Consider the following 10,333-nt stretch of genomic DNA (forward strand, 5'->3'; position numbering starts at 1 on the left):
TTAAAAAACAAAGTGTAATATCAATATTTAATTTTTTTTTGGTACATATATTTAATTATTTATATAAACTATAAACATCAAAATTTACAAAGTATATAAATTAATAAAAGATACTAGAAGAAATGGAACGAGTGGACCATGTGAGTTGATTAAAAGAGTTGAATCTCTCAAAATAGACGTGACAAAGCAAAGAAAATCAAGCCAGAAAATAAAATGATCAATAAAATAATACATATTACTGATACGTGTATTATTAGTTTGGCTTTGTAAAATGGTTCTTAAAGATATTTTTGGTTTTACATTGGTCCCTTAAAGAAAAAAAAGTTCGAATAGGTCCCTTAAATATAAATCTCTGTTAATCAGTTTGGTCTTTTCCGTCTGTTTTTTCATACACCGTTAAGTAGTGTACACGTGGCACTGTGGTTGCTTACATGACATACATTATGTGGTAAATCGTGGCTGCTTACATGGCATATATGTGAAAAGTCATTTAAGGGTTTCTGAAAAAAATGGACGGAAAGAACCAAATTGATTAACGGAGATTTCTTCAAAGGACCTATTCAGACCTTTTTTTTCTTTAAGGACATATTCAGACTATTCAGACCTTTTTTTTCTTTAAGGACATATTCAGACCTTTTTTTTAAGGGACCAATACAAAACCAAAAATATTTTCAAGGGATCATTTTACTAATTAAGCCAAATATTAGTTTTTAAAGTGATGCAGTGATAGAGGAGTATATAATCAAAAATCCAGGGGTTGAATCTTCCTCTAATACAGTGTGTCTCTAAGTTTTTTTTTTTTTTTTATCACCAGTTTAATCTGATTCAGAGTCAATTCTGACATCAAGTGGTTCCAGTCATCTCTAATATTTTTGTTTTACTTTTTTTTCTTAATAAATCTCTAGCTTATAAAAAAATATTCAATCAATGTGTGTATATTTTAAATAAAGTCTTGAAATAGTGGACACACCATCATTCCCAATTCATCATCAATTTATAGCTTAATTATCATATCATATTGTCCAAAGCTCCTCTTCCTTCAATTATGATAAGATCAACAGGGAGTGACATTTATTGTTACGATGTTTTTCTCAGCTCCAAAAGTTTAGACTCTAATTTCAATTTCACACATAATCTTTTTGCTTCCCTCCAAAAAAAAGGCCTTGTTACATTCAAGGATGACACTTATAAGCTCAACAAAGGTGAAACCATTGCACCAAAACTCCTTCGTGCAATTGAAGCCTCTCGAATTTTTATTGTCATCTTTACAAAGGACTATGCTTCCTCAACATGGTGCTTACGCACTACAAGAAAAAGGAAAAGCAGCGGCAGCTAACTTTGGCAAGCGGCGACGGTTTTGAACTGCCCCTATTTGATTTTGCGGCGGTTTTCCAAGCGTCGCTGTTTTCGGCGTCGCTAGGTCCTTCAGCGGCGGTTTTAGCAACCGCTGGAATAACCGTCGGTACGGTATTTAGCGGCGGTTCTATATGTTTGGCGGCGGTTTTTACTGAATTTTTTTTTTAAAAAAATATTGAACTAATAGCGGCGGTTCCAAACCGCCGCAAATTTTAAAATGTTTTTAAAAAAAAATCCCAACAATAAATTGGGTATTTATTTACTCAATTCTTTTTCCTTTATATATATATATATATATATATAGGAAGATCACTACTGGTTTGTCCAATAAACACTAGCATAACTACTACAAGATACATAAGCATCAACCTCAAAGACTCAATAGCCTTTTGGAACATAAGAACAACGAGAACTATAGTCAATGCTCTCTTTGCTTACAAAAAAAAAGTCAATACTCTTAGAAATTGTGTTCTAAAACCTGAAAATCAAGTCATGGTAAAAGTGAAGTTAGATAAATTCTAGAACATCTTGCAGTTAGGACTTAGGATGTGTAAACAAGTAATTTCTACAGAACTAACTATTAGTAAATGCATGGCTCACTAACTCTAATATAATTCATTTCTTCTTAAAAAAAAAAATAAATAATTCATTTCATCACAATATAGAGATAAATAGCCATACTGTTGAGGTCACGGAAAAATTGATTGAATATAAATTCCTAAATTGTTATGGTGTGATGCTGGAACACATAGACATACCATTCTCCTAATTCCTAAACATAACCATTTGGCTTTGGCCCTTTAGCATTTCTTCTCTTATCGTCAGCATCGTAATGTACCAAGGCAGCTTCCAAATTCTTATCGTCAACATCGTAATGTATCAAGGCAGCTTCCAAAGCCTGCACACCAAAATATGTACTTTACTTTTAATCCTCCATAAGATGCAACAAACATGGTCAAATGAATTATGTGGAGCTCGCCTGGTGCATTTGATGGACAACAAGGGAAACCGGGTGCCGCAGGTCTGACTGTGCAGATACCTTTATTTCCTAGGATTAAGCAAATAAAAATAGGAACACTTAGTTACTACCAATAAAACTAATGATAGTGTCCATATAATGACAGAATAAAACAAACTTCATTCAACTGATGAATACTAGTAGAGGCTTCTACTAAATACATACCTCAAGTTTGGTATCTATTTGTGATATGACATCTTTCAGTCTTCTGGCCTGCATTTTATTGTCAAGTGAACAAGGCTTCAAATAGAATAAAATGCAATTCATAAAATTTCTCAATGAAACTTTTTCAAACTATCTGCAATATACTGGAAATATGATGCATATGGCCACGAATGGCATATAGCAGTAAGAAAAAATATATATATCAAATGAAATGTTGGTATCAGACACATGATAGGAGGTCAGACACATGATATGAAATAAAAATAAAAATAGTAAGCAGACAATCAAGAGTACCGATATTTTTGACATGCAGGTCAATATGATTCACCCAAAACTAAAATGAAGCTAATGATGTTTTTGTTGTTATTTCATTCATTCAGTTATTTTTTAGAGAAAAAAACAAGGCTCGTGATTTCATTCGACATGTGGAAAGAAACTAAGCAATTGAAGGCAAACAATGGTTAACTTTTCATTGAATGATTTTTCAGTAGATTCTGCAAAGTTGTCGAAGGCAGAGGCAACAGATCTGAGGAACACCTGATGGCCACTTAGATACTCACAATCTTTCTGTCAAAACCAAAATGCATAAATAAATACAGTAAGTTTAGAAAAAAGACAAATAATTGCATGAAGGACAACATACGCGCCATTACTAACTTGTACATAAATTCAACTTGATTATTAAGCATAGATTGGCAACTGCGAAGAATCAAACTCTACACCATTTTTTCATAAAGGCCCTCGATGCAAGTCAAGAACCATTTATCTCAAAATATTAAGCAATTAGCTGAAAACTCAAAAATAGTTTATATATCACAAATGAATAAAGAGAGAGTACGTACCTGAAGAAGATAAAAAGAAATTGGGAGCAATCTCTTAAGTATATGCAACAATCTAGACCCCAACTGATGAAGAAAGGGTTCAAATGTGTCATGAGCCTTTGGAACAGCAATTACACAAGCAGTCCTGGTTGGTCCAAATAAAAATTATTTTAATATTCGAAAGTGAGTAATACTACGAGAATGAGTAAATAGAACACACATAATTACCTAGAGTAGTTTGTCCCATCATGAATGTCTTCAACTCCGCAAGCATTTACAATTTCTTCCCGAGATATTGGAGGGCACTTGATTCCTCCAAATACAAAACGAAATTCAGCCATGCCCGAATGATATTGTGAACCACCATAAAGACGCATCCCTGCATTCTACATAGAAGGATAAGCCAGACTATCAAATGTTTGCTTACCGATATTCTGAAAATACTTCAAAAGCTTACCGCACAAATATAAAAAATCACATGAAAATGGTAATTACAGACATAAGTCAAACAAAATCATCAACTAAAAGAAAAAATTGGAAATTATAAATAATTTTTTAAAAGGGAAGATAGCCAGAAACAAAACATAAAGATCATTAAGGAATATATCTACGAAGAAGAAACTAGAAAGAGTAATATTGCTTGTGAATGTGTAACTTGTGTGATGAAGAAATTTCTTCCAGTTGCATACATGATATGTATTCTACATCCAATAACAAGGAGTATTCAACCAGGAAAATATGGTAACCAGAAATCCAGAAGAAATCCAATTTGAAAAAAGTGCTTACCTTTGCATCTAATGTTGAAAAATCCCTCATCACTATAACGTGCACAAAGAACCTGAAAAAATTACAATTTCTAATTAAACAACCAATGTTTTTATGATGCAATAACCATAAAATATATCATTAAAGCCACCACAAAATGATACTGCTGGAAAATCAAAAGACTTGCCATCAATCATTTAGGAAGAACCTAAGACAAACAAAGAATTGAACATCTATTAACTTACAACAAGAAACCGAAACATGCTCAAGATATGAAAACAAAAAGCCTCGAAAGAAGCAGTTTTCATCTCCCCGAGTACGCCGAATGGCAGCATATTGCTGATCAAGCACCTTGATTTTCTCCAATAAGATAGGACTGCCTGATTGATATTCAGCAGCCAAGCTAGATAGCGGTTCCTTGTCACCAACAAATGGAAATTTCTTGGCTTCATCATCCTGAATAGAAAATTGCTGCTGCATTACATCATCATCCTCAAAATTGCCCCAACAAGATTCTGGACCAGCCTCATACTCAACTTCCCCATCATCCAAAGCTGGTTCTTTATTCCGCATTTTTCTTCTTAAACCAATTCAAATTTCAATCTTTTTTAGAACAATCAACAATCTATTCAAGAACTAAACAACCATTTCGAAGCTGAAGATTGAAATGAGTGTGGCGAGAGTGAGTGAGGTGGAAGAGCAGCAATACTGAACACGAATCCCTAAATTCTCGAAATTCTTTTAATCAAATTAATGTTGTTGTTATTATAGCTTAAAAATAAAACAACAATTGAAACCAAATTGAACACAATACAACCGAACTCAAAACCCCAACTAAAAAAAGTATTCATAATCAAACAAAAATTTATTCATATTTCAAAATATATCACTCCTCAATACCATTGAAATCAAAAACCAAACAAAACAATTAACCCAAAAAACCATGAGTAAAACCCTAAAATGAAGAATACAGTAATTGAACACATAAACTTCAAATCCTAAATCATCATAATCAAAGTGTCAAGAATTTAACAAGAGAAAACCATGAAATTGTGAGATACATGCAGAAATTGCAACATACACAGAGAGAGAGAGAGAGAGAGAGAGAGAGACAGAGACAGAGAGGGGAGGGGGGGTGAAACCTGCAAGGAGAAGCTACGGCGGCGATGATTATGAGATAAACTATGGTGGTGATGAGAAGCTACGGAGCTAGAGTGAAATTTCGATTTGGGGAGGTAAGGGTGAAACTCTGCGAGAGAGTGAAAATTTTGATTGAAAAATCAAATTAAGTAGGGAAAATAAGGAAGATTCTATTAAGAATGCAGTGGCAGTTCGAACCGCCGGAGTAACTGCTGGTTTAATGGGAAGCGGCGGCAGTTACTGTTCATCTGCCTCAGTATGACTGTCGCTATATTCTATTTTTCTTGTAGTGACGAGAATTGGAATATATCCTTCAATGTGTTCAAGTATCCGAAAGACGTGTTTTGCCTGTTTTCTATGACATCCATCCTTCGGAGGTGCGAAGGCAAAGTGGAAGTTATAAAAAAGCTTTTTGTGAACATGAAGAAAGATTCAAACACGATCCTGAGATGGTTCGGCGGTGGAGGGATGCTCTCACACAAGTCTCCCATATTTCTGGTTGGGATGTGCGTGATAAGTAAGTAATCTTCTGTTTTGCAGCGTCTGTTTTTGTTACAGGTCGTTGGCAAAGATTGCCTTTCTAGAAGAAATGTAGTTTTGCCAACGACTTGTAACAAAAACAGGCGTTGCCAAAAATCAAATTATTAGTTATTGAAGCTCTTGCTTCGGAAATTTTACCTCATTAAACTTTTTCAGGTCACAATATGCGGAGATTGAAAAGATTGTTGATGCGATATTATATATATTGGATCACAAATTTTCAAGTGTTTCAAAAGATTTAGTTGGGGTGGATTCTCCTATAGAAGAATTGGAAAAGCTTTTACATTTGGACTCGGTTGATGATGTTCGGGTTGTAGGAATTTGTGGGATGGGTGGCATAGGGAAGACAACTATTGCTACTCTTTTATATGATCGAATCTCTCATCAATTTGATACATGTTGTTTTATTGAAAATTTTAACAAACTTTATAAGCACCAAGGTCCTATCGGTGCACATAAGCAAATTCTACGTCAGACTCTCAGCGAAAAACACCTTCAGGTATGCAATCTTCATGATGCAGCTGATTTGATATTGAGCAGACTACATCGAGCAAGGGCCCTAATAATTCTTGATAGTGTGGATCAAATTGACCAATTGTATAAAACAACTGTGAATCGCGAATGGTTAGGTCCAGGGAGTAGAATCATTATAATATCTAGACACGAACATGTCTTGAAGCTTTATGGTGTGGATGTGGTTTACAAAGTTCCGCTCTTGAACCAAACTAACTCTCTTCGATTATTTTGTCAAATACTTTCGAAACATGATCATATTATAAGTAGTCCTAAGCAACTGGCGCATGGCATACTAACTTATGCTGATGGTCTACCGCCGCTTGTAATTAAAGTATTGGGTTCATTTTTGTTTGGAAGATATATCTTTGAATGGAGAAGAGAACTGGCTAGGTTTAGAGAAAGTCCAAACTATATCATGGATGTGTTGCTGTTAAGTTTGGATGTGCTGGATAAAATGGAAAAACAAATATTTCTTGATATTGCTTGTTTTTTCAACGGCCGTGGAGAGGATTATGTCAAAAATATTCTAAATTCTTGTGGATTTTATGCCGATACTCAATTAATTGTTCTCATCGATAAATCAGTCATAAGCATTTCCGATGAATGTAAGATTGAAATGCATGCTTTGTTGGAAGAGCTAGGAAGAAAAATTGTTCGCGAAGATTCAAGCAAAAAGTGTAGCAGATTGTGGTTGCACAAACAATTCAACAATGTTATTTTGGAGAATATGGTAAAATATTGTTTTCATTTTTAGAAGAACTAAAAAACATATCAAAATTTATTAAATTTTTTCTCTCTCTTTGGAAATGTTTTAGGAAAACAATGTTGAAGCTATAGTTTTGCATGGAAATGAAAGAGATGCAGAAACATTGATGGCCGACGCATTGTCTAAAATGAGTCGTCTTAGATTGCTCATACTCAAGGATGTTAAATTCTCAGGAAGCCTTGACAACCTTTCTAATGAATTAAGATATGTTTCATGGGACAGATATCCTTTCAAGGATTTGCCATCAAGTTTTCAGCCTCATGAACTTGTTGAATTGATCTTGGTAGATAGCAACATCAAACAACTATGGGAAGGCAATAAGGTACTATTAATTATCTTTGGATTATTTTCCTATATAGGGTGTGTTTGTTTTATTTATTTTTTAAATGATTTTTATGGTGTATTATTTTTGCGTTAAAAGTTTTTTTTTATTTGACACAAAATTAAAGTTTTTTTTTTTTCTAATAAAAGTTTCAAATGAAATACTGGTTTAAATAGCTTCTCTTAAAATGTCGTTTTAAGTATTTCATCAATTTGTTAAAAAAAAAAAATTGGATCATAAAATTTCAAAAAAAATATCTAAAAAATTAGCTATTTTAAATAACTTTTCTTAAAAACCATTTTTTAGAGATAGCTTTTTTAAAAAATTGTGATTTTTATCAAGTAAAAATTTCTAACATGAATATTTAAGCCATTGAATGTCAAAACCACTCTTTTAATTTATAAAAGGATGAATTTGAAATAACTTTTACTATTTTTAATTAAGTTTTCGTAAAAATAATTTTTAAAAATACAAAGAAATAATCATTTTTTTAAAATTAAAACAAACGCACCCATAAATAAGTGGGAGAAAAAAAAAATCATTTTTTTGCATCCTATTTTTAAAGGTTATAAATTTGTAACAAAAGAAACTAATGCCTCCATTTTTGTTGATCTTTCACATAACAGAATCTACCCAATTTGAAGACATTGGATCTAAGTTACTCTGAAAATCTAACCAAGATGCCATATTTTGGAGAGTTCCCAAATCTTGAACACCTAAATTTTGAAGGATGTATAAAACTTGTGCAAATAGATCCATCTATCGTTCTTCTAAGAAAACTTGCTTTCTTAAATTTGAAGAATTGCAAAAGTCTTACTATATGCATACCCGATGAAATATTCGGTCTCCCCTTACTTAAATATTTAAATCTTGCCGGTTGTTCCAAAGCGTTTAAAAATCCCATCGCGCGTGAAGGTTTTGCTAGTTGTTTTTTGCCTTCGCCTTCCTTGCCTAGTTTCTCTTGTTTGAGTGAACTTGATATTAGTTTTTGCAGTCTAAGCCAAATCCCCGATTCTCTTGGATGTCTACCTAGCTTAGAAAGATTAAATTTAAGGGGAAATAATTTCGTCACCTTGCCTAGCCTTCGCGATCTTTCCAAACTTGAATATTTAAATTTGGAGCATTGCAAGAATTTGAAATCTTTGAATGGTCTCCCTTCACCCATTTCTTTTAAGCCGGATAAATATAAGCGAGCAGGGATGTATATTTTCAACTGTCCAGAATTGGGTAAAAGGGAACACTGCATTAGTATGACTTTTTCATGGATGATGCAATTCATTCTAGCAAACCTAGATTCCTCCGACTCCTTTCATCAAATTGATATTGTTATTCCCGGAAGTGAAATTCCAAGGTGGTTCAACAATCGAAGAATGGGTCGATCAATAAGCATGGACCCATCTCCGATTGTATATGACAATAATATCATTGGCATTGCTTGTTGTGTCGTATTTTCTGTGGCACCTTTTGATCCAACTACGACAATATACGAACGGGGACCTATAATACGGTTAGGTTTTAAAAGCAACAATGCGATCAATAGCCATTATGTTGTCATCCCAGTAACTCTCTATAGATATCTTATAAGGGTCAAGTCAAATCACACGTGGATAATTTATTTTCCGCGTGAATCATTCTTTAGTTTTTTGAGATGTATAGACAATACACTTTGGGATCTTGATCATATCAAAATGGAAGCTTCTTCTATGAATGGTCAAGGCTTACATCTAGAAGTAAAGAATTGTGGGTATAGTTGGGTGTGCAAACAAGATCTACAACCATTTTTGAATTAACTATGTTGAATTGTGGAAACTCATAAGCTCTGAATTGTAAGTTTTTGGTGATTGAATTGTAATTATGTATTTAAGCCGCAATTGTATCAGAATGCATTTCACCTGTTGGTATCATTAATTGTGTACAATATTGTTTTGTTTATATTCATATTTATTATTTTGCACATCAAACATGTTTGTGTTTGGGCACCGATCTCTTCGAAATTGGAAAAACATCATCTAGTGTCTCTTAATTAGTTATTTGGTCCACAAATGTATTTTTGCAATAGAAAATCTAGTCCATAAAGAAACCATCCAACGGCTCAAATTAACCAATTATTCATTTTCACATTAAAACATTATCGTCTATGTCATGATTTTAAATTGTGACCGCGGATGATGTTGTTGTTGTGGAAGTTGCAATTTTTGTCATTGCACTTGCTACAACGTGCATTGCAGCTTAAAATGATTTTTAATTTTCCCAAACTATATTTTATCCACTATATATGATAGAGTCTCAGTTTGCTCCATAAATATCTATTTAGAAGGGTTTACATATTCTTTCACTTTTCACGAAAATCGCGAAAATTTCGTAAAAAGTGAAAGAAAAAAAATTCGAAAAAATACTCTATCTATCAATATAGATAGAATAATTATTCTGATATAGAATAAGAATAAATCATTGAATATTTATAACAAACACTAAAAAAAGAAATTCAAATGAATAAAAAATTTACTAAAAAAAATGAAGAAATTTATTAATCAAATTCATTTTATATAAATTTTGAGACTCTTAAAAGTAAATTTTTTCATTAGATCCAGAGTATTTTGAGATTAGAGGTTCTTAAATTTAAATTTTAGATGAAAAGACTTAAATGAACATGTCTGAAATTGTCTGATTTCGTTGTGGTTGTACATGTGATTACATATGCTACCATATGTTGACAATATTGCGACCGTGATTGTTGATATGAACTGTGATTATTTAAAATCATGACCTATGTTAAAGAAAACCATCTCTACTGCACAATCATCCATCCATCTCTCCCGCGTGAAATATTGGTTGGGACGTGGCGTAACTAGCGATGACGACTCTTCTCAAAGGTTTTGGTAATGACTGGCTTGAAGGAAATTTATAGAATTACCATGAATCGT

General features: G+C 33.0%; 2 protein-coding genes across 4 annotated transcripts; one reads left to right on the top strand and one right to left on the bottom strand.

Moving 5' to 3' along the window:
* The first annotated feature begins 996 nt into the window (after positions 1 to 996).
* Positions 997 to 9,269, top strand: LOC123893031 (disease resistance protein RUN1-like). The gene is made up of 5 exons (XM_045942947.1): positions 997 to 1,299; positions 5,558 to 5,782; positions 5,962 to 7,051; positions 7,137 to 7,409; positions 8,036 to 9,269. Exons 1-5 carry the CDS (start codon positions 1,046 to 1,048, stop codon positions 9,197 to 9,199), a joined length of 3,006 nt encoding a protein of 1,001 aa, XP_045798903.1. The 5' UTR covers positions 997 to 1,045; the 3' UTR covers positions 9,200 to 9,269.
* Positions 1,667 to 5,552, bottom strand: LOC123893032 (dynamin-like protein ARC5). Of its 3 annotated transcripts, none has more exons than XM_045942950.1 (8): positions 4,371 to 5,230; positions 4,147 to 4,198; positions 3,589 to 3,746; positions 3,382 to 3,505; positions 2,540 to 2,587; positions 2,336 to 2,404; positions 2,115 to 2,254; positions 1,667 to 1,834 (listed from the first exon to the last, which is right to left on the bottom strand). In XM_045942950.1, exons 2-7 carry the CDS (start codon positions 4,174 to 4,176, stop codon positions 2,129 to 2,131), a joined length of 555 nt encoding a protein of 184 aa, XP_045798906.1. In that variant the 5' UTR covers positions 4,177 to 4,198; positions 4,371 to 5,230; the 3' UTR covers positions 1,667 to 1,834; positions 2,115 to 2,128. The 3 variants fall into 3 exon arrangements, with proteins under 3 accessions (XP_045798906.1, XP_045798905.1, XP_045798904.1); XM_045942949.1 differs by lacking the exon at positions 1,667 to 1,834 and adding an exon at positions 5,268 to 5,552 and having other exon boundaries at positions 1,881 to 2,254; positions 4,371 to 4,847; XM_045942948.1 differs by lacking the exons at positions 1,667 to 1,834; positions 4,371 to 5,230 and adding an exon at positions 5,268 to 5,552 and having other exon boundaries at positions 1,881 to 2,254.
* Positions 9,270 to 10,333: the final 1,064 nt, after the last annotated feature.

This window comes from Trifolium pratense, linkage group LG6 (assembly GCF_020283565.1).
Source record: "Trifolium pratense cultivar HEN17-A07 linkage group LG6, ARS_RC_1.1, whole genome shotgun sequence".
NCBI classification, from domain to species: Eukaryota; Viridiplantae; Streptophyta; class Magnoliopsida; order Fabales; family Fabaceae; genus Trifolium; species Trifolium pratense.